The sequence below is a fragment of the Castor canadensis genome, chromosome 11 (genome assembly GCF_047511655.1).
Source record: "Castor canadensis chromosome 11, mCasCan1.hap1v2, whole genome shotgun sequence".
Taxonomy (NCBI): domain Eukaryota; kingdom Metazoa; phylum Chordata; class Mammalia; order Rodentia; family Castoridae; genus Castor; species Castor canadensis.
The window spans coordinates 80,760,690-80,782,822 of NC_133396.1; the positions used below are offsets into that span (position 1 = coordinate 80,760,690).

The 22,133-nt window shown below is 38.1% G+C and overlaps 1 protein-coding gene and 1 pseudogene across 3 annotated transcripts in view; one reads left to right on the forward strand and one right to left on the reverse strand.

The window, feature by feature from the left end:
• Dhx9 (DExH-box helicase 9) overlaps positions 1-22,133 on the reverse strand; it is a 38,647-nt gene that overhangs the window by 15,932 nt on the left and 582 nt on the right. The window contains exons 2-15 of one of the 3 annotated variants that reach the window (XM_074047284.1): positions 19,050-19,182; positions 18,110-18,250; positions 14,879-14,993; positions 13,894-14,009; positions 12,723-12,871; positions 10,310-10,356; positions 7,841-7,977; positions 7,441-7,530; positions 7,187-7,348; positions 6,590-6,667; positions 5,881-6,072; positions 3,621-3,762; positions 3,197-3,279; positions 727-883 (exon numbers count right to left, since the gene is read on the reverse strand). In XM_074047284.1, coding sequence (XP_073903385.1) covers positions 727-883; positions 3,197-3,279; positions 3,621-3,762; positions 5,881-6,072; positions 6,590-6,667; positions 7,187-7,348; positions 7,441-7,530; positions 7,841-7,977; positions 10,310-10,356; positions 12,723-12,871; positions 13,894-14,009; positions 14,879-14,993; positions 18,110-18,250; positions 19,050-19,160 — 1,720 coding nt within the window. In that variant the 5' untranslated portion in view covers positions 19,161-19,182. Of the gene's footprint in view, positions 1-726; positions 884-3,196; positions 3,280-3,620; positions 3,763-5,880; positions 6,073-6,589; positions 6,668-7,186; positions 7,349-7,440; positions 7,531-7,840; positions 7,978-10,309; positions 10,357-11,173; positions 11,309-12,722; positions 12,872-13,893; positions 14,013-14,878; positions 14,994-18,109; positions 18,251-19,049; positions 19,183-22,133 lie in introns of those variants that run through there. The other 2 variants (XM_020169516.2, XM_074047285.1) reach the window with 2 other exon arrangements.
• On the forward strand, positions 2,890-2,990 carry LOC141414345 (U6 spliceosomal RNA; annotated as a pseudogene).

A 22,133-nucleotide genomic window follows, 5' to 3' on the forward strand; every position in this document is an offset into this window, starting at 1 on the left:
TTTGGAGACAATATCTTAAATGAGGCTGTCTACTGAAGTGGCTAAAGGGCAGGCAGAACATACATTATGGCTACGCCAAACAAATGTATCATTCATTAACTAGACAGCATGGTATGAAATTTCATCATAAAAGTACAATATGAAATTTCAAACATTTAAGCTAAGTTGTCTCTTTTGGGTTCTCCATTGAATTCTTTTGTACTATGGCTCATTGTTAAGTAACACTGTAGAAAGCAAACCTGTCTGTGGAGGAACTGAATATATAATTTTTAAGTTAAATGTGGCTGTAAGTTTAGGCCTAGAATTTCACTCAATATCCAAAAGCCTCAAATAGTGAAAAATGGCCATACTCCTTAGACTGACTTCTGAAAAATCATAGGCAAGAAATTCTCCAAGAATATAGAGATGCACGTTATATATCTTTTTAAGTTATTACTATGATTCCCAAGATTAAGAAACTTCAAGCCAGGAACAGGTGGCTTCTAGCTACTTGGAAGGCTGATATCAAGAGGATTACGGCTCCTGGACAGCTCTGGGAAATAGTTCCAGACCCACCTCTAAAATAATCAAAGCAAATGGACTGGAGTCATGGCTCAAGACGTACACAGCATGCTTTGCATGCTTGAAAGTCCAAGTTCAAACCCGTTCCACCCCCAACCAAAAAACCCAAATCCTATTACAATAAAAACTCTACATGTTCCTGCTTCACTCCCACAAAAAATTTACCTTGAACTGGATAAGTCCTCCCATAAACCTCAATGATGGGGCAATTGAAGAAATATTCACAGAACATGCTGGTATCGATAGTAGCAGACATAAGAACAATGCGAACTTCAGGATAAGCCAGAACCACATCCCGCAGTACAACCAAAAGGAAGTCAGTCTGAAAAAGTAAACACAGAAAACAAAATCATATAAAATTTGCCATGAGACACAACTGAAATACACTGTATAACTGGTAATAGTGCAAGAAAAAAGGTTATAGTGAATCCAGTAGTAAAATTTTAAAAAATCTGCAAGCTTAAAAGCTGTGATATTTATTTATTTTGGTGGTACTGTGGCTTGAATTTAGGGCCTACACCTTAAGCCATTCCACCAACCCTTTTTTGTTACGGACTTTTTCATGATAGGGTCCCTTGAACTATTTGCCCAGGCCTGGAACAGTGATCTTCCTGATCTCTGCCTCCTGAGTAGTTAGGATTACGGGCACCCACCTAAAGCTGTGGGATTTAAAAATTAGATCTATTTTGATAGGGGGAAAGAAAAAGGGGAAAAAAACAAACCAAAAAACCCACCCAATATTATGGCTGGCTAAAGTACAAATGCCCATAATTCTGGGAGGCTAATGCAGGAGGATTTCAACTGAGATCAGCCTAGACTAAATAGTGACAGAAGACCCTGTCTGAAAACAACAAAATTAAGGAGAACAAAGAATTCATCTCCAATTTTTCAATGAAATTTAAATTGACAGGCATACCACTATAATTAGAAACATGAGAAAAACCACCATGATAATCCAAAAACCAGTTATATGCTCACCTATAAGAAGCAAGTATAATTATGTTGAAGGGTTATATTTGGTTCAAAGAAAAGAATGGCTAAGACAATATGATTTAAAAAAAAAAAAAAAACCCCCACTAACATGAATTCCCTCACATTTCATCTAGCTGTGTAGTCCTCCCCAATCTATCTCCCACCACCACCATCTTGAATCTTAAGTTTGTTTTCATTTCCAAATGTAAACATATGAAAATATTTTTACATATGTACTGGTTTGAGACAGCATCCCACTATGCTGCCCAAGTTGGCATCAGTCTCATAATCCTTCTTAAATTTCCTCAATAGCCCTTAGTACACATGTGTGCTTCTGTGCCCAGATTACATAATATAGGTCTCCACTTAACTAACTTTACGGAAAGGCAAATTTTGTATTATTTTTTTATTTCCTTTTTCACTTACTATAGCAAATCTCCTGCTGTACACATTTCTTTGCTTAAGTTTAGGGATAGAATCGATGGGCTACTGAATATGTAAATGTTGAACATTAAAAGAGATAAAAGTTAATTTCCTAATTGGTTACGTTATATATATGTATCCATACAGAGCAGGTAAGATATCCCATTGATCCACATTCTCTCAAACACTTGGCACTATCATTTAAGTTTTATTGTTAAAATGGACAAACCAGCACATTATAGGCTTGACATTTCTCAACAAGTCTAAATAATTCCATGTTTATCACCAAATGTTTCTTCTTGCATTTATATTTTGCTCATTTTCCTACTGAGTCAACCATTTGTTTCTCAATGAGTTTACATACTTCAAATCCACTGTTTGTTTTGAGACAGTCTCAGTAAGGCTTTGTTTCCATTTGCATGATAATGGAACAACATATATTTGACAGTCTTCAAAAAGCTCACCCAAACTAATTTTACTTTCAAGAGAGTACTTAACAATGATCCAACCAGGTGCCAGTGGCTAACACCTGTAATCCTAGCTATTCACAAGGCAGAGATAAGGAGGATCTCACTTTGAAGCCAGCCCAGGCAATTATTTCTCCAGACCCCAAAGTGTAGGCCCTGAATTCAAAACCCAGTAGCACAAAAATTCCATGACATTATCCTAGTATTTATACAAGAATTCAGGTAAAAACAACACTGAGTCTGGTGCTAATGCCCCTCCTATAATCCCAGCTACTTGGAATGCTGAGATCAGGAGGATTTGATTTCAAGGTCAGAATGGGCAAATATTTCTTAAGACACCTTTTCTGAAGTAACCAAAGCAAAATGGACTAGAGGCCAGGCTCAAAGGGTAGAGTGCCTGCTTTTCAAGTGCAAAGCAAAGTCCTGACTTCAAACCCTACTCCAATCAAAAAAAAAAATAAGCAAAGTGCTTGCTTCAGCAGCACATATACTAAAATTGGATTATAGAGATTAGCACAGCCCCTGTGCAAGGATGACTAGCAAACTAGTGAAGCATTCCATATTTAAAAAAAGGTCTTCAATTTTAGAATGGTTTCTGTGAGTTTAGCAGCAACAAGAAAAATTGAGTGAACTTGCTAAAATAAGGAGTAAACATCTTAGTGACTGAAGTTCACAGGCTTTGATAGTGGGAAGTAGGAAAATAAAACAATGGCATTTCTCTCCATTCAGAGAAAGTAGCCTCAGTACCTCACTGTAATTCACAAGTTACTTACGTTAATGTCTCTTTCATGTATTTCATCTACGATTACATGGCTGATGCCCCGAATGCCTGCTTCTAATTTTCTTAGGAGCACACCTTGAAAAGACCAGAACAACTACTAAGATGCATTTCTTTGCTAATTAAAGAAAATGAGAGGTACACAATCAAGTATTTCCAATCAACAATACTTCAATAAATCCCCAGTATTTTAGGAAATAAGTTTATACACACAAATTATTAACTAGGTGGCAGTGTAATCTGAAATATATTTATTTTTCATTGACTTCGTGATTAAGTTGTCTCTGAAGTAGAAATTGCTTAAAGTTCTATCTAAGAATTCCGAGACTGGCTCATTTTTAGTCATTCTGGCCGGTCACTAAGTTTTCTCGAGAAACGTGACTACCGACCCCAAATAAAAGATCAAACACATTACTGACCTACAGTACAAAACATTATACTGGCATGAGGGCGGGGAAGTATAGATTCAAATCGAACACTATAGCCACAGCTTTTTCCAGGCTCTTCTCCTCTCTCATAGGCAACTCGCTCTGCCACTGAAACTGCACTGATTCTCCTGGGCTGAAACAAGAAAAAAGTGATTTAAACAGTGTAAGATTAATTACACATGCTCTATTAAGAGTTGTTTCTGAGACATGGTCCTTCTTTTACAGTTCAAGCTGGCTTCTCCTTTTTTTTCTTCCAGTAAGAGGATCTGAACTCACACCTTTGCTTGGCAGGTGCCACTATCCCAGCCCTCTAATTCTTTTTTGATGAGATTACACTGTAGAGCAAATTGAGCTTGGTTACAAGTTTAACAACAACCGTAATGATAGCAACTTAGCAGTTAATGTTTTATATAAATTATATAAGGGAGGATGGCATCAGGGCTGGCTCAGGGGGGAAAAAAAAAATCTGAGACCCTATCTGAAAAATAACTAAAGCAAAAAGGGCTGGGGTATGGCTCGAGTATTAGACTGCCTACCTAGTTATCATGAAGTACTGAGTTTGAACCCTGCTACTGCCAAAAAAAGACAAAAAGTTTGAATTCTAAAGCAACAGATAGTCATATTGTCAATTCACTTTTGTCTATAATTTTTAGCATTTCTAGTAATAGCCAGCTTCTAGAAACTCAAATCTATTAGAATCTATAACTCTTCTAAGGCCTGTTCACATGCTGATACTCAGTGACTGTTTTATCATGTTAGGGTTATCTTCAGGTCTACTGTCCTTATAGTTTCCATCAATCCTGTAAGAGAGCAAAAAGGCCTCTCTGCTCAGTAATCTATATTCCTTAACTACTGCCATCTCATATACAACCATCTTTAAAACAGTGAAGTCACAATGGAGGTTGTTAAAAATAAAGATGTGCTAAAATTATCAAAAGGCCTTTTCTCCTAAATTCCTTTCAAGTATGAACAGAATAGTAGTTATCAAAGCAAACAGTCAGGAAATAAGCTTCTCTAACTTCAAGTTTTCAAAGCAATAAACATTTAAAATACATTTCACTCGTTGCTGAATGACTGGAAACAAGTACAACTTTTCAACTGAGCAGAGTACAACAGACTGCATACAAGTTGGATTTTCTGGTTTGTTTTTATTTTTTGAACCAAGCGACTTGCTCATAGTAGCCAACGTTAAATCTCCAAACCTTGAGACAGATCTTGCTATGTAGTTCAGACTGGCCTTAAATTTGAGATCCTGATCAGATGCCTGACTCACAAATGCTGGGATGGATTATAGATTTGCACCACCACAACTGCTAAATATGCATATCCTGTGACCAACAATTTCAAGTCCAAGAACTTATCCAAATGAATAGGTATATTCAATTATGCTCTTCCAACCACGTAAATTAAAATACTAGGAACAATGAGCTGGAGCTGGTAGTGCATGCCTGTAGTCCTCAGGAGGCATTTGGATATCAAGTTCAAGGTCAGCCTGGGTAAGATCCTCTCCCAAAACAAAAACCATGAGTCATTTATTCCATGTTTGAAGACATACACTTGCTGGTTTCTGTATTACTGGAAAAAAGATCAATTCTTCAAACTTATTCTTCACTTTTATCTTATGGAAGATATTATCCTTCAAAAAATAACCACTGCCAGGTACCAGAGGTTCACGCCTATAATCCTAGCTACTCAGGAGGCAGAGATCAGGACGACTGTGGTTTGACAGCAGCCCAGCAAACAGTTCCCGAGACCCTATCTCAAAAAAACCCATCACAGACTAGAGGCATGGCTACAGCAGTAGAGTGCCTACTTTGTGAATACAAAGCCCTGAGTTCAAATTCCAGTACTAACAAAAAATTTTAAAATCGACTGTGTAGTACCTGAAATACATTAGGCATTCAGAAAGTTAACTGTCATGTGAGTGTTTTTTTTTTTGGGGGGTGGAGCTTGATTCCAGGGCCTCAAGACTGCTAAGTAGTAGCATTAGAAATTGAGTTATAGTTATGCTCAGTCCCCCCTGCTTGTCTAGTCTTACCTATGCTAGTCTTTATTCAAAATTAAAATGACAGTTATGGAGAACACCATTACTTGGAAGCAAACTCAAGAAAACTCCCATTCTTAAGTCTGATTCTAGGCCAAATGATTCCCTTTTTTGTTAATGATCTAGTTAGCTTACTAGCATAGAATATTGGAGATTTGGTACTCATATCTTTCAAACTATACACACACCTCATGGTTTGTTACTTACCTGAGTTACAACAATATTGCACTCTGCTGCTCTGTCATTCTGGATAAAGTCATCCAGGATGAACTGTGGAACCTGTGTGGTTTTACCACACCCAGTAGCCCCTCGGATAATGACAACTGAATTTTGACTAATTGCTTCCAGGATTTCACTTTCAAACTTCTTCACAGGCAATAACTCTCTCTCCTGTAAGACCTATGTTAAGACAGTTGCACTTGTGTTAGCCAAATTTCATGAGAAGCAAGTATCTTTAAGCCTTTAAAAACTGACCTATTTAAAAATATGTATTCTCTTAGCTTAGTACTCCAAATATTTTACTTCAGAAAGAATGATTTTTCTCTCTCTTAATAAACTGATTCTTTACTGAATTTCTCAAGAATCTACTTCATGGTCTTCTCCAAACCCTTATTCTCCACAAATATTCCACATGTAGTCCCCCTTCCCTGTATGTTGTATAACATTAACAAACTGGTGTTCTACTACTGAAAAACAAAAAATTGTCACAATCTCTCCACTTAAATTTCATGAGGAAGTGCAATTTGTTCTCAGGTCTTCACTCAAGTCACAGCAGCTACCCTCAGAGGTAACTATAATTAGCAGTTTGGTGTGACTTTCATCCATTCTCCTATGAAAGAGGACTCTTGTTGTTCTTCTACCCATAACTACAATGCTCTGAACCTCTGGGCATCGTGTCTAAATACTTCAGACTCACTGCTTGTAAATTATGATCCTGTTCCAGCTGGTACATTAATTCATTCTTGAGGTCCATGCTTATTTGTTCTGGAGTAGCCTGTAAAATGGGAAGGCAGTTTTTTAGCCTACTCTTATTAGTTAAAAACAGTAAGACTGTCTCATTCACAAATTTGTTACATGTAGTTTTGACCAAGCATGTTCAAAAATAAACAAAATTTTCAAAACCCTAGGCACTCATTACATATCTCATTTGATCTGGAGAAGCACTTGGTCAGTCCCTCATTAATGTCAACTATATTGCATGATCTATTGAACATTTCCCCACCCTTAATTTTGTGAAAAGTATGCCTTCTGAAAATGCAAATGTTGCTCAAACAGCAAGGTAAAACTTAAATGTGCTTAATTTAGATGACAAAGTAAAATTTTTAGATTTGCTCAAAGGCAGCATTTTGTTAAAGAAACAAAACAATCAAGTCTCCATACTACACTACTGAACTCTGTGTACTGAGTATTCACAACTTTTCCTCAACAGTGGTCATCTGGAACCACATACCATAGAGATCAAAGTTCAAGAATAAAACACAAGACTCTTATCTCAAAAACAGTGCTTACTCACATAGGCCAAGGGACCCTCATCAATGTTGCTACTAGTCCAAGGATTCCAGTTGGATTGTGGAGGTGACCAAGGAACCACACCTACTTGGTTTTGCCTCTGAGATGGTTCAAAGTGAGCTAATTTTCCAATGTTGAGTGCAACTGGCATAGTTGGATCAACAGGCTATCAAAAAATAAAACAAAAGCAAGCAGTATGAGTCACTTGTCGAATGAAAGACGTTCTATACAAAGTAGACTAAAAAACTATTTGCTTACTGGGGGCACGATGTCAAGATTTAGCTCTTGAATCACATTTTGCAGTTGAAGCTCCAAATCTGGAGAGAGGTAAACTTTGTAAGGCTCCACCTACAGAAAGAGGATGAACATGAAGAATCATATACACATATGAACAGAACTCTAATCTATCACTGGATAAAGTGTATGCAGCTGACACTAGGTCTATAATATCCCTAAACCAACAATCAGTTACTTTGAATTAAATAATGTCTTCACTGATTACTCACTACTCATTGAAAGGCAGTAAGGTCATTTTTTAAAAATTTTAATTTCTTGATGTAGCTGAGTCTTAGAAGTGTAATTTAAATTTCTTTAGCCAAGTACTAAGCAAAAGTTAAATTTAATCTAGGCTATTAAGTTATTAAGTCTAAAGACTCACTCTCTCTCCTTCTTTCTTCTTTGTAAGTCCAGAATAAGCTTCAATCACTCCAAGATGATAGAGTTGTCTGACAAGTGATAGAGCACAGGATTGTGCTGCCAATTTCTTATTTGATCCATGCTCACGTGCAAAAATCCCTAAAAATGGAAGGTTAGGATTACCAAAGATTGAAGTATAAATTGCCAGAGAAATGCTGGGGTTGGCATGGCTCAAATGCAAGAATGCCTGCCTAGCAAGCATGAGGCAGGGTTCAAAACCCAGTAGTGCATCCCCCCCACCAAAGAAACAAGCAAGCAGGCCCTTAACTATCAAAGAGTAAAATGTATGGGTTTGAACTTCTGTTCCTTCTCATTTTATTCACTAGCCAAACACTGTTGTAATTCTGCAACAACTTGTAATTTGAAAGCAGGAAAAACTCAGCCCAAACTGAGCACAGATGACTCACGCCTATAATCCTAGAAAGCTAAAATCAACTTTCAAGGCCAGCTAAGGGCAAACAGTTTGAGATAACCCACCTCCAAAATAACAGACTGAAGGTATGGCTCAAGCAGTAGAGTACCTGGCTTTGTAAGCCGAGTTCAAACCCTAGTACTAACAAAAAAACTCAGTCCACTTTTCTAAATTTGCAGATTAAAGTTGAGACCCAGTGAGCTAAAGTATATATTTATTCATTATCACACAATACTTGTTAGTAACATAACTAGATACACAGCTACCTCCTTGCCTTTCAAGCATTAACACACTGCCAGTCTTAAGCTTTTGTGCTTAAAAATAAAAACTACAGGCATCATCTTTTTCAAATTCTGTAATAATTTCAATCTGTCTTCACATATTTCCTCAGAGCAACTTTCTGGGGTATTTTTGGATTTGGTTTTGAACTAGAGATGGAATCCAATGCCTTGTGCATGAGCTACATTCCAGAACTTTTTTTCCTTTTTTTTTTGATGGTGGTGGTGATGGTGGGATGATGCTGGGAAAATAGAACCAAGGGTCTTGTGCATGCTAGGGAAGTTCTTGAGGACTTAGTTACATCCCCAGCCCACAACTGATTCTTGATTGCCTGACTCTTAAACGCTAGAATGTCACCTTTTAGGCTTCTAATCTTATCTGACTTAATCCGTACTAATTTCACCTGAACAAATTCAAAGAAAATTCTTATTTAGAAAGATGAAAAAATATTAAGGTTCTTTGACAATAGCAGATTTCTAATAATCCTACCATTACTTGGTGCTTAAAATATTACATTAGCATTTTTTCACATTATCTAGTGGGAGACTGAACCTGTTTCATGTTAAATACTAATTCTAGTATGTCCTAGATAGTAGGAGACCTAAAATATGCTGCCATGAAATATACTTCAAGATGGCCATTTTGGGGCTGGCAGAGTGGCTCAAGTGGTAAGAATGCCTGACTTGTAAGATGGAGTTCAAACTCCAGTGGTCACAACCATCTGCCTCACAAGTTTTCTTAGCCAGGTGCTGGTGGTTCATACCTATAATCCTAGCTACAGGAGAGACAAATATCAGGCCAACTGCATTTGAAAGCTAGCCCTAGGAAAGTTTGAGACCCTATCTTGACAATACCCAACACACACACAAAAACGCTGGCAAACAGTCAAGCACAGGGCCCAGAGTTCAAACCCCAGTGCCGGCAAAAAAAAAAAGTCATTCTGAAAAATTGTAGAATTAACTCTGAAAGACTGCCATTTGGTAATAGAAACTTGTATGTATTGAGGAAGTTTACAAAGTTAACAGGCAGTCAAGGTAAACACTCTTTTCTGGTGCCTATTTTCTGCCTAGAAACGATCTTTTCAAAAAGAAAACTGGGATCTGACATTTGGAACAACTACCACAGGTGGTTATTACCCAGATTTTATGTATGCTACACAAGGAACTACTGCCCACTGTGTACCTGCTACATGTTCCCAGATGTCAAAGCCCTATTTACACCTTCCTCTAGAGCTTTACAGAAGCTGGGGATATAGCTCAGTGGTCGACTGCTTGGCTAGCATGCAGAAGGCTATGGGCTCGATCCCCAGCACTGCCCAAAAGAAGAAAGAAAAGAAACAGCGTTAGAGCTCTATAGACGTGTCAACTATCTAACCCTCACTTAGGTGTAGTACTGTGTGTATGGCTCATGCTTCTGCATGTTACTAAATTTCTTATACTTTTTTTCCTGTTAATGTTATTACTGTTGACGTATCTCATACATAAAATTATCAGGTCTTCACAAGGAAAAAAAGTTCAAAATTTCCCTACACTGTTGCATATTTTCAACAATACAGCTTGCATATGTGGCTCCGTATTTTAATGTGAATATTTCTCTCTTCTATACAAAGACTTAGAGGGCTGCAAAGTGGCCCAAGGGGTAAGAGTGCCTGCCTAGCAGGCAGGAGGGCAGAGTTCCAACTCAGGTTCCGCAAATAAATAAATAACGACTTAGTATATCAAGGAAGCAGTTTACACTTACTTCTGCCCAGCTGCTTGATATAAATGGTCATTTCTGCAATAAAGCTCCTGTAAGAACATACATAAACAAGGTTAGGAATTTCACTATCAGAAATTACTAACTCCAGGCCTCCCAGTAAGGGAGGCATTCTAACCGCTTTAAGCAAATCACTAGGGGTAAAAAAAAAACATTCTAGACATTTATTTCTATCAAAACCTAGAAGAAATTATGTAATCTTTACATAATATACGACATGGCACAAGACAGTTATAATCAGTGGATGAGCCTACTGTTCATGAAAGGAAAATGTTAGGGTCTTAGATTCTGTATTTACTTACTCTTATTCCAAAAGTTGGATTCTGAATAGCCATAACACATTCAATGAAAAGGGATTTTCCACTTTGCTTGGAGCCAAGAAATAGAGTAGGCACCAAACTCATAAAACTACAGTTCTGATTAGCTTAATATTCCTGTGCATAGGCCACCCATTAATGACTATAATCTGTTAAGACAACCTACCATAGGCTGTGTATATACCAGTAGCTCCTGAGGTGGAGTTCTGATATTGCCCTACAGTTGGAAGCAGCCCTTTGTAACAAACTTAAACCTATTTACTCTACATGTATCAGATCCTACAGGACACCACCAAAAAAAAAACAACAAAAAAAACAAAACCCCTTTTCGCATTATAGTTAAAAGAGGTAGGAGATTTTAAGGAATGAATTGGGGTCATTAAGCAAGGGAAAAATTTCCCTTTAAAAACTAAATGTTCTGATCCTGTCATTACTGAGATACATTCTAAACTTCGCTTTGTGCTGTGAGTAAAAGGTTAGGTGAAGCTTAAGAAAAAAATGTTAGTTTCCTTCCTATACTTCAAGAACTGACCTTCAGGTACAGGGGCTTCAGGGGTCAAAGGCCACTGGCTTTCAGGGAAACAACATCCACCCTTTCATTAATGAGACCGATGACAATATGTTTCTCAGCCAGGCTTAAAGTCAGCAATCAATCATTCTCCTCCACCTAGGGGGAACAGCGACACCAGAAATCAGTTTACAATAGTTTTCCATGTGATTGCTTAGTTCAGCCTAAGCAGCAGCACATGTGTATATGAACACAGACCTCTGGTGTTGCTGTCTGTTATGCCTTTTAATAAAGGACATACAAGGAGCAATGCTGTTCCAGCTCCCCCAACTGTTTGCCCCCTACATTGTCTTATCCTGAATTCTTTATTTTTTTGCATCAGAAATCAATAAGATACTAACATTAGAAAATGTTTGCAAAATGAGCTTAAGGCACAATTAGGTATCTTATTGTTCTTGAAGTCCACAGAGCTGCTAAGCCCAATCAGTTCAGGACAAAATATAAGAGAAAACAAATCAATAAATGTCTTTTTTTTTTATTAACTTGAGGGTTTTAAAAATCTGACTTAGGAAATAAGATAAGTATTTGAGAATTCAGGATTGAACAAAACAGTGGGGGAAGCAGGAGGAGCCATGCTCTGATCATTTTGAGCATAGTGTCAAAATTTTATTTTATTTTTTTTAGTAATTATTTTAGGATTGCTAGATGCATCCAAGAGACATTTTGATTTTCAAGGAAAATATTTTTAATTTATTTTGAATAATTTATTTTGCATAATTAAGGATACCAATTCGAATCATTCGGGTTTCCACTTCCCCTCTCGTCCAATAAAAATAGTGAGCCCCCAATAAAGTCTAATCTATATGAGCCTTCCTGGGAGTAATAATTACTACACCCTGGAATGCTCTTAGGAAGAACAGCAAGCAGGCTGAGAAACATACTGTCACATAACTTGCCTTTATGTTCAATTTGAAAAATGTAACAGAAAATATACATGAATTTAAACAACATACAAATGAGGCCGTCCTCCAACTTTACAGACCTTAAAGTTACTTCAACATCAAGAATCTTAAAAAGAACTGGCAAGTTTCAAACTGCAGTGAAAAATTGGACCTACATGCAATACAATCCACAGCTGAACTATGAAACTTACATGTCTAACCTGACCCATCAAATGGTACTTAAAACTGCCTGCAATCATTCCATGATTCCACAGTGAACAAATCACCAACTCTAGCTAGGTAGGTCAATTAGCAACAAACCAACACTTACAGCTGTACCTTTGGCCTCTCACATTAAAATGAGAATCTTAAAGGTCTAGCAACACAAATCAATTTTTACACAACATCTTATACAGCTAGTATCACACTCAAAAGCAAAAACTATAGTAAACGGCACAAAAAGAATAATTCTCATATAATTCTAGACAACTGTTGTATAATTATATATAGTACTGTATAATTATCTTTTCATAATTCACTGCAGATCCACAAAATAAATCAGAGAACATGTGGCTAAACCATTATCCAAACAACCTTAACTTACTATAGAAGGAAGAGTGAAACAAGCAAACCTGTTGTGATCAGGACCCACTTGGGTGTACTTATATTCTCCTTGGATCTTTTCTTTTTGGAAATACTGGTTCAAACGAGCCTTAGCATTTTCCAAGGTCCAGTTTCCATGAAGCCCAGCATTTAAATCCACTTCTTCTGACTCTAGAGTCTGTGGAATCAATTATGATTAAATTCAGCTGCACTACTTTTCGTCATGCATACTTAAGGTACAAAAATTTATACCACTATCTTCTTTGTACCATCCTTCATTATCTTTTTTTTTTTTTTGTGGTACTGGGGTTTGAACTCAGGGCTTCATGCTTGCTAGGCAGGCGCTTTACCACTTGAGCCACTCCACTACCAGCCCTGCACCATCCTTCGTTATAATGAAAAATCTTTTTTGTTTTGTTTGTGGTGCTGGAAATTAAACCCAGGGCCTTGTGCATGCTAGGCAAGCACTTTACCACTGAGCCGCACTCCTAACCTTAAGTTTTACTTATTTACTTTTTTAAAGCAGGGTCTCCCTATGTAGCCCAGACTGCCCTCAAACTCATGTTCCCTTGTCTCTGCCTAGTGAGTTAAAGGATTAGAGTCGTGTGCCACCACACCCCGGAGCCTGTAATTGGTTTACAGTGTGCCTGAGCTCAATGTGTTGAGGTACACCTGTAAACCAAGCACTCAGGAGGCAGAAGCAGGAGGATCACTGAGTTCAGGAGCAGCTTGGGCAACATACTGAGGTCGCATCTCTCAAAACTAAACAAAAGAAGTTTCTAGTCCTACTCAATCAGAATCAGTTTTTAATGCAACCGAAGGTTCTATTGTCTATTAGTTGATAACACTGTATTTCAGTTGTTCCTATAAATTTTCAGTAATTTTTGCATTTTTAGTACTTCAAAATGTAAGGCAAAAATAAACTGTCCTAAGATGCTATAGAATATTCCTAAGATTTATAATTACATTTCCTACCAAGCAGGTAAGACCACCTTTTGTTATGGAAGAAGGTATTATTTTTCCATAAGCAACCTAAATAACCAGATTTAATCGTTACTTTAGGTTTACGGTGACTTGTGTGAACAAGTAATCTTATATAACCACTTAAAACACCAAATTAACTTGTAAATATCTGAACCCTGCTGTGATGTTAAGTCCTAAATTACATTTCCACAGACATTAACAGGACTGGAGTCTTACCGCTTGTACTTCTTGTTCCTCCTTTCTTGAGTAGTAATCCTTCAGGTTGGCTCCCCGGTCCCAAGTGGGCCCACCAGCAGCACCAAAGCCAGACTCCTCACCTTCAGAATTATTTTCTGCTAAAGAAAAAAAATTGCTCTTCTGATGATTTAAGCTTTAAAAAACCTTAAATATTTTAAAGAGATTTCCTAGTGTAGACATTGGCGCTCTATGTTGACCCCAAGGATTCAACTTGGAAAGGGGCCTGAAAAGTCTAGAACTTCTTTGCAATGTATTACATCCCTGAAGTACAGATCTAAATTGAAAATGTTAAGGCTGATAAGAGGTGCCCTCACTCATGAACACCAGAAACTGACAATCCAGCTTGTATTTTAAATGCAAATCTGTTATAAACCTTTCTAACATATGCAATACATCAAATGATAAACTTGCTTTAGTAAAGACCCAGAAAAGAAAGCTAACTGTAAGACTGTTGATAGTAGAAGCTGTAGAGGCATTAACAAAGTGACTCCTGATGAGAAAGCAAAATAGCAGCAGCACTGAATAGTTACTGAAGCCTAACACCCATTTTTGTTCATTTACTCCTCAAGACAATGATGTACATCAGATGCTGTTCTTCCACAGAGCAGTTAAGTCTATTGTTGGTAGGAAGTCAGCTAGAAATAAGGAAAGGTCGAATGGATATGTAATTCAGTGGCAGACCTGTATTATGATATTACCTAGTATGTGAGAGGCCCTGAATTTGTAACAGAGGGTGATGGGGGGGAGGGGATTCATAAAATCCTACCCTACGCAAGATCTATTCTGAGATAAAAAATGCAGTACAAGACAGTAAGCTGGTGAGCAGTTAGAAATTTATGAAGGCCTTGGACTGCCTCTCTTAACCTCATGAATTTACTGTATTTCTTTTATCCAAATGAAAACCTGGGATGATGACCAAGACTGTGTATCTTTTCAGCCATGTGCACATATTCAAGTCCCTTACCTGCTTTGAGAGCCAGATGTGGAGGAAGAGGCCCTCCCATGGTTGTTGGTGCATCTTCCCCAGTACTTGCAGTGGTTTCAGATGTTTCAGTAACTGGGGGTGGAGGAGGTGCAATCTGTATGAGGAAAAGTCAAAGCAATGTCAGTGCTTTTCCCTTGCAAGTACTATTAAATTTCTTTTAATACTTCAAAGGTACCCATGTGTCATACCTCCTTCTCCACAGTATTTTTCCCACCTTTTGTTTTTAGCAATTATACTACTATCCTGTTTCTCAATCCCACAGGAAAAAATAGGGCAATAAAAAGCATTCATAATCCTCCATCTGGAGATATATATGTAATACACATACAAATGTTATTCTTCTACAAAAAATGGTCAGTTTAGTTTGTGTTGCTTACTTTTTCCACCTCATATCTTCATACTACAGCAAATATTCAGTAAGTATCTTTTAGGAGTGTCCATGAGCTAGACATCATTCTAGGTGCTGAGGATCTATCAATAAAAAATGATGATCTAATCCTCACAGAACTGTATTCTAAGGGCTGGTGGAGTGGCTTAAGTGTTAGAGAACTTGCCTAGCAAGTCTGAGGCCCTGAGGGATCGTGACATCACTGTTTTAAGTACATATAAGATTACCTCTGAGAAAAAGACATGAAACAGAAGAGTCAACAAAAGTCTTAATCTAAAGGAAGAGCATTCCAGTGAAAGGGAATGTCCAAGACAAATGGACAACACGTATATACTTTCTACTTTTACAAATCCTGATCTATATGAATTTTAATGACTTAACTGCTCCATTGTATGAATTCACTACACAACACCAGCAACATCATGTTGATGAACATGCAGATTATAGCTAATTTTAAATAAATGAAAAAGGAACATCATAATAAACTCTGTACCTTGCCCTACGTTCTTTTTGGCTATAGTGAAGCTTGACTCAGGGCCTCATGTGTGTTAAGTTCTCTACCACTTGAGCCATACCACCAGCCCTTTTTCAGATAGCATCTTGCATTTTCGCCTAGGCCTGCCTGGATTGTACCACAATCCTTCCTATTTCTGCTTCCCACATAGCTGTGGTGGCTGCTAAGGTGACAAGTGCATTACAACATGCCCAGCTTACTGGTTCAGATAGGGTCTAACTTTTTGCTCAGGCTGCCTTGAACTGTCACCCTCCCAATCTATGCCCCAAGAGTATCAAAGGCGTTCAGCATGCAGTGCAGGGCACAGATCTCAGTACTTCCATTCTAGCCAAGCACTAGTCAGACCTCCAGCCCACATTTGACATCTTTATCATCATTTCAGCTGTTTTTTGTTAAAGCAACCCATTATTTTAACTTGTTTTTTTTTAACCTGGATTCTTTATCTTGCCCTTTAATTTCTACCGAACATTTTGTGGTATTTATCCTTTGTCAAAGTCACAGATCATGTATCCTTTTGTTAATGCTGCATATTAACCTTAAAAAGGTAGTTTTGTGTAATCAAATGTTTTCTTCATTTAGATTCCCCATAAAATGGCCTTTCCTATTAAAAGACCTGTTCTGCATTACAGTTTATTTTTTCTTTTACTTTAACAGGACACAAACTTACTGTAATCCTACAAAAAAAATTTCCTTATTAACAATGAGGTGCAGTGTTCTTTGGTTCTTTTTTCAAATTTCAAATGCTTGGCTATCTTTCAAATTATTTTTCCTGATTAACTTGTCTGATTTCTCAAATAATGTTAAAATTATACAATTTACTCCAGAAGAGTAAATTACTCCTATCTTGTAATGAACTAACATCTTCAAATCATGCAACTTTCCAGGCAGATGTATATTATAAGTCTACCATTCATCATGTCTTCAATTTGTTGATATAATTTGTGAGTATCTTTATGCTTCTACAATTCTTTTCAAGATGTCTAATAGCATGTAACTGTGAAAGAGATAATACCTTCTTCAGGGTATAAGGCAGATTTATGCCCCAGCCAGACTAACAGAAACAGGTGGCAGGTTTCCTTTCTAAAACTGAGAGCTTGTTAAACTCAAGGTTCCTTAACTGTTGATACAAATCCACTATAACCTCAGCAATCATCTAGGCTTGCTATTCACTTAGTAACAGGCAACTCCCAAGGTATCCTTCCTTTCTACCACCTTACCCACTCCAGGGCCACAATTCCTCCTACCTCATTCTCTACTTACACCATTAAGATACAATGCCCTCCAAAAGAATTGCAATGACTGAGGAGACAATATCCTATTTCCCAGTGATGAGATTTACTTTTTTAATATGTAATATTAAAATTAAAGGTGGGGAGAGTGTATTAAAAATGTGTCATTAGCCAGGCGTCCCTGGCTAACGCTTGTAATTCTAGCTACTTAAGAAGCAGAGATCAGCAGGATAGTGGTTGAAAGCCAGCCCAGGGAAAATAGTTCTCTAGATCCTATCTCCCAAAAACCCAAAAAAGGGCTACAGCACTTGCCTAGCAAGCATGAGTCCCAAGTTCAAGCTCTGGTATCGTCCAAAAAAAAAAAAAAAAATTGAGAATCTTTAGACACTTAATCTGGTACTATGGAGAATATAAGATGCCAAGGTTCAATGAAGAGAATATATTTGAAGAGTGAAAAATTATCATCCTAGGTCTCCATTCCTACTGGGATTGCATAATCTTACAATCACAAAACTCACCAACCTGGGAAGATTAACAGAATCATAGGAAAGGAAAATAAAGGCTGACATCAGGCCCAGACAGTCTACCTGTTCTTCAGTGCATTCACAAGGTCAAACAGATGCTCACCTTACATGGTGTTATGTTCCAATAAGCTCGTTTAATACACCTAACCTACCAAACAAATCTTAGCAATACAGTTCACTGTGAAGTACTGGTGGTTTATCCTTGTGACCATGTCTAAATGGGCGTTGTGAATTTTCTATTTTGCTTATTACCACCCAAGGAGGTGTCAAAATTTGAAGTTTCGTTTCTACTGACTGCCTATCACTTTTGCTCCATTACAAGAAGAGCCTTTTAAGTCAGGGAAAATCTGTGTAAGATTCCATAACTCACTGGGTTTTTGGGCACTCAGTTCTTTCACGTGACGGCCCCTTGCACGTAATAAATTTGTATACTGTTTTTCCTGTTTATCTTTTTTGTTAGCTGAATTTGAACTCCAGAAAGTGTAGAAGGGTGAGGGAAACCATTTTTCACTCCCACATACAACACGTTTCTAATATTTGGCTACAAGTACTTACCCCAACAGCTGGGACTTCTTCACTCTTTACTTCATTTATTCGAACCAAATAGTTAACAAAGTCTCTGGCAGCATTGCTCTGTGCATCTTTTTTATTGGTGGAATTGCCCATGCCAGCATAATTGTACCCTTCTACCCGAACCTTTAAAACCAAAAAAAAAGCATATTAAAACTGAGTAATTCTAAGATTCTAAAAACTTGAAATTCAGTTAGTTCATTAAGAGATAACAGCTACCCAACATACATATGTAAATGAATACACTAAAAACAATACATCTGAAAACATATAGGTTACCTTATGAAAAATGAACTACACTGTGTCAAGCAATAAGCTAATCCAAAAATAAGACAATTAACTCAAATCACAAGCTAAGTTAGCTCAGACATGCCCTTGAACAGAATATTTCACATTAAAGTCTGGTTTTATAATAATCAAGGAAGCAAGCTCTCCACTTATTTTGAGGTTTTTTTTTTTTGGTGATACTGGGGTTTGAACTCAGGGCGTACAACTTCAGCTGCTCCACTAGTCCTTTTTTGTGAAGGGTTGTTTCAAGTTATAGTCAAGCAAACCATTTGCCTGGTGTTGGCTTTAAATCACAAATCCTCTTGATCTCTGCCTCCTGAGTAGCTAGGATTACAGGCGTGAGCCACCAGCATCAGTTTCATTTAAATAAGTCTTGATTCTAAATGAGTAAGATCTTTTCCAACTTCACTACTGGTACTGAGGGACACAGGCTCTAGTTATAATATCTTACCTATGTGATTGTTTTAAAAGTAATGCTTGTTTCAAAATAACCAGTAATTAAATACAACACCAACCAAGTCACAATAAAACTGTTTTTCCCCAATGTGCATCAGATTTTAACATTTCTAAACAAAACATTCTTTTAACACCAAAATAAACTTCACAAATTACATAGATGAACTGCATTCTTCAGTACCTCACACATGAATTTCTGTCTGTTTTTGTTCCCTACTGCTCTAATTTCATAGGCAGGGGTCATCTTCCTCTTGCCACACCAGGCATACAGAAAATTTTTAATGTCACCCATGATTTAGGTGTCTTCTGCAGACCTAAGAAAACAAAAAGAAAAAAGATTAAGGTAACAAAACTTGGAAATAAGCAGTATCTGGAATTACTGAAAACCTAGGTTAAATGCACCATATTCTATCATGCTATTACTTACCTCTAAAGAAACAACCGTGTAACTGAAAATTCTATGGCTTGTCATACAATACTATGACTTGATCTACATAAAAATGTATGTATAAATCAAAACTAGACATATCCCCCCCACAATGGTTATCTCTACAGACTAATGAATGACTTTCATCTTTTAAATAGTTTATATAATGTCCTACAGCTACAAAGAGCATCTTATGAGTTACCTCACTTATTGTCTACAACAATGAATGGTGCACACTATCATTGTCTTTTTTTCAGAGGAAGAAACTAAGGCTTAGAAAATTTAAATAAATGTTTCAAGTTATGATGGAGATCTCAAATCAAATCCTAACGAACATATTAGGAAATGGCCACCAACCATTTTATACAAACATCCAATGGTTTATTCTCACTCTGACTGTTGGCAAACTATTCTGAATGTTGTAGGTTACATATTATACATCAGCCATTCACTTCTTTAACTGAAAAGTAGCCTGTTCTGTGCTAGTATTTATTAAGACTGTAGGATATAGGATTAGAGCACGGCTCAAGTGGAAGAGCACCTGCCTAGCAAGTGCAAGGCCCTGAGTTCAAACGCCATACTGCAAAAAGACTGTAGGAGATAAAACTGAAGTTTATCATAGTTACTGGCACTCTTACTCTATTCTAGTTATAAAATACTGAAGTAGGAAGACCAAAAGTCTAAAAACTGAGTTCAAAGTGTAACAGCAAAATACCCAAGATCAAATTTAGAAACTATAGAAAATAATCTATGAATTCAGTGTGATGTTAGAAGAAACGAAATCTGGCTTCTGTTCACATGTGGTGTATTTTACTAGAACCTAAGTGTAAGATAAAAACTGATCCAGGAGTAGTATGCTGCCTAGTGAACCTGACTTTCACCAAAAAAAGAAAAAAAGCTATTATCAGTATAAACTTACTGGGGTTTATTCTTGGGTCGCAATCTAACCTTAGCCAGTCATTTGGCTTCAGAATAGAATACCCTATTAACTGACGAGCTGTAGCAAGCTGAAGATGCTTTAAGCAAGTGTCGTTCCCCACCCCTCCTCAACTGCTCCTGTGTAAAAGGATTGGGCTCTAGTCCATAGCACTATTGGGAAGTGGTAGAAGGTTCAAGAGGTGGGGCTAGTGGGAGGTCTTCCAGTCAAAGGGGGTGTTATCCTTGAAGGGATATTGGGACCCAACCACCACCCACAGACCTGCTAGGAGACTGAGCAGCTTTAACTCCCCACTACCTACCTACCATGTGATGTGCCTCACCACCGGCCCAAAGCAGAGGGCCAACTCAACTGAAGCCACTGAAACCTAGAGCCAAAATAAACCTCCATTTATGAACTGGTTATATCTCAGGTATTTTGTGACAGTGTAATGGTAACCTAACAAAATGTCCAACTATAAATAATTAAAAATCAAGTCCAGTGCAGTGCAATGGCTCTAGCTTGTAATCCTAGCCACTCATTGATGGAGATCAGGAGAGTTGCCATTTGGGAACCCAGGCAAAAGTTCTCAGACCCTTTCTCAATCAATGGCTGGGCATGTGTGCACTTGTCATCCCAGCTAGCAGAGAAACAAAAATAGGATGACCATGGTCCAGGTGGGCTGGAGCATAAAGGAGATCCTATCTCAAAAACAGCTAACACGGGGACTGATGGAATGGCTCAAGTGGTAGAGTGCCTGCCTAGCAAGCGTGAGGCCATGAGTTCAAACCCCAGCACTGCCCCCCACCAAAAAAAAAAAACTCAAAAGAAAAAACAGCTAACAAAGCTGGGCACCAGTGGTTCACTGTAGCCTGTAATCCTAGCAATCAGGAGGCAGAGATCAGGAGAATTGCAGTTCAGCCCAAGGCAAATAGTTCAGAAGCCGCTATCTTGATAAACCTATCATAAAAAGGGGGTAGAGTGGCTCAAGTGGTAAGAGTGCCCATCTTGCATTCGTGAGGGCCTTAATTCAAACCCAAGTGTGGCCAAAAAAAAAAGGCCAACACAAAAAGGGTTGGCAAAGTGGCAAGAGGTACAAGGGCCTGCCTAGCAAGCAGTAGGCCTTGAATTCAAATCCCAGTGCCCCAGTGCGTGAGTAACAAAAAATAGGCAGGACTATACTATCAAATTCCTTTTAGCCGGGGTAGTCTCATTTAACTCCGTAATATTCACGCCAACTGTATGTAAGTGATGCCCAGGTATATACTGGAAGTCTAGACTTTTCTCTTTTAAGCTCCAAAGTCAAAGTTCATCCTATCTGCAGGCTACCCTGGCCAGCCCAGTGCATCGTGATCTGCATCATCCACCCCATACAACTTTGGAAGGGGAATCTACTTCCTGAAGGTCCTTTACAGATATCCTTTGTAGAGCCCTTACTGTGCCAAACATCAAAACTAGTTTATTTAACCCTTGAAACCATATGGATAAGCATTATTACTACTCCCTTTTGACAGATGGGAAAACAAAATAACTTATCCCCGTAAGAGATCCTAACTTGACAAGCCAGAATTTTAAGAAAGGGAGCACGACCCAGATCTACTCACTACCTTTCCGCCACTAGGCGATTTTGGCTTCAAAATATCTCCACCTCCGCTGCGACCCGCCGCCACTACTGTACATGGGGTAATGCAATCTCCTACCTGGTTTTCCTATTTCCGTTCTCGCCACCCTAAAGCCCGCTCTTCGAGTCCCTCTTACCATTCACGGGCAGTCGGTTCTTAAGCTAATACCCTCCCCATCTCTGCAGTAGAGCCGTTCAGGGGCCCAAGGCGAGAACCAGGCTCAAATGCCTGCCTTGCGCTGACTTAAGTAGCACTATACGGCCTGCTGCTCACCCTATCCCCCCCACGCCCCGCCAAGCA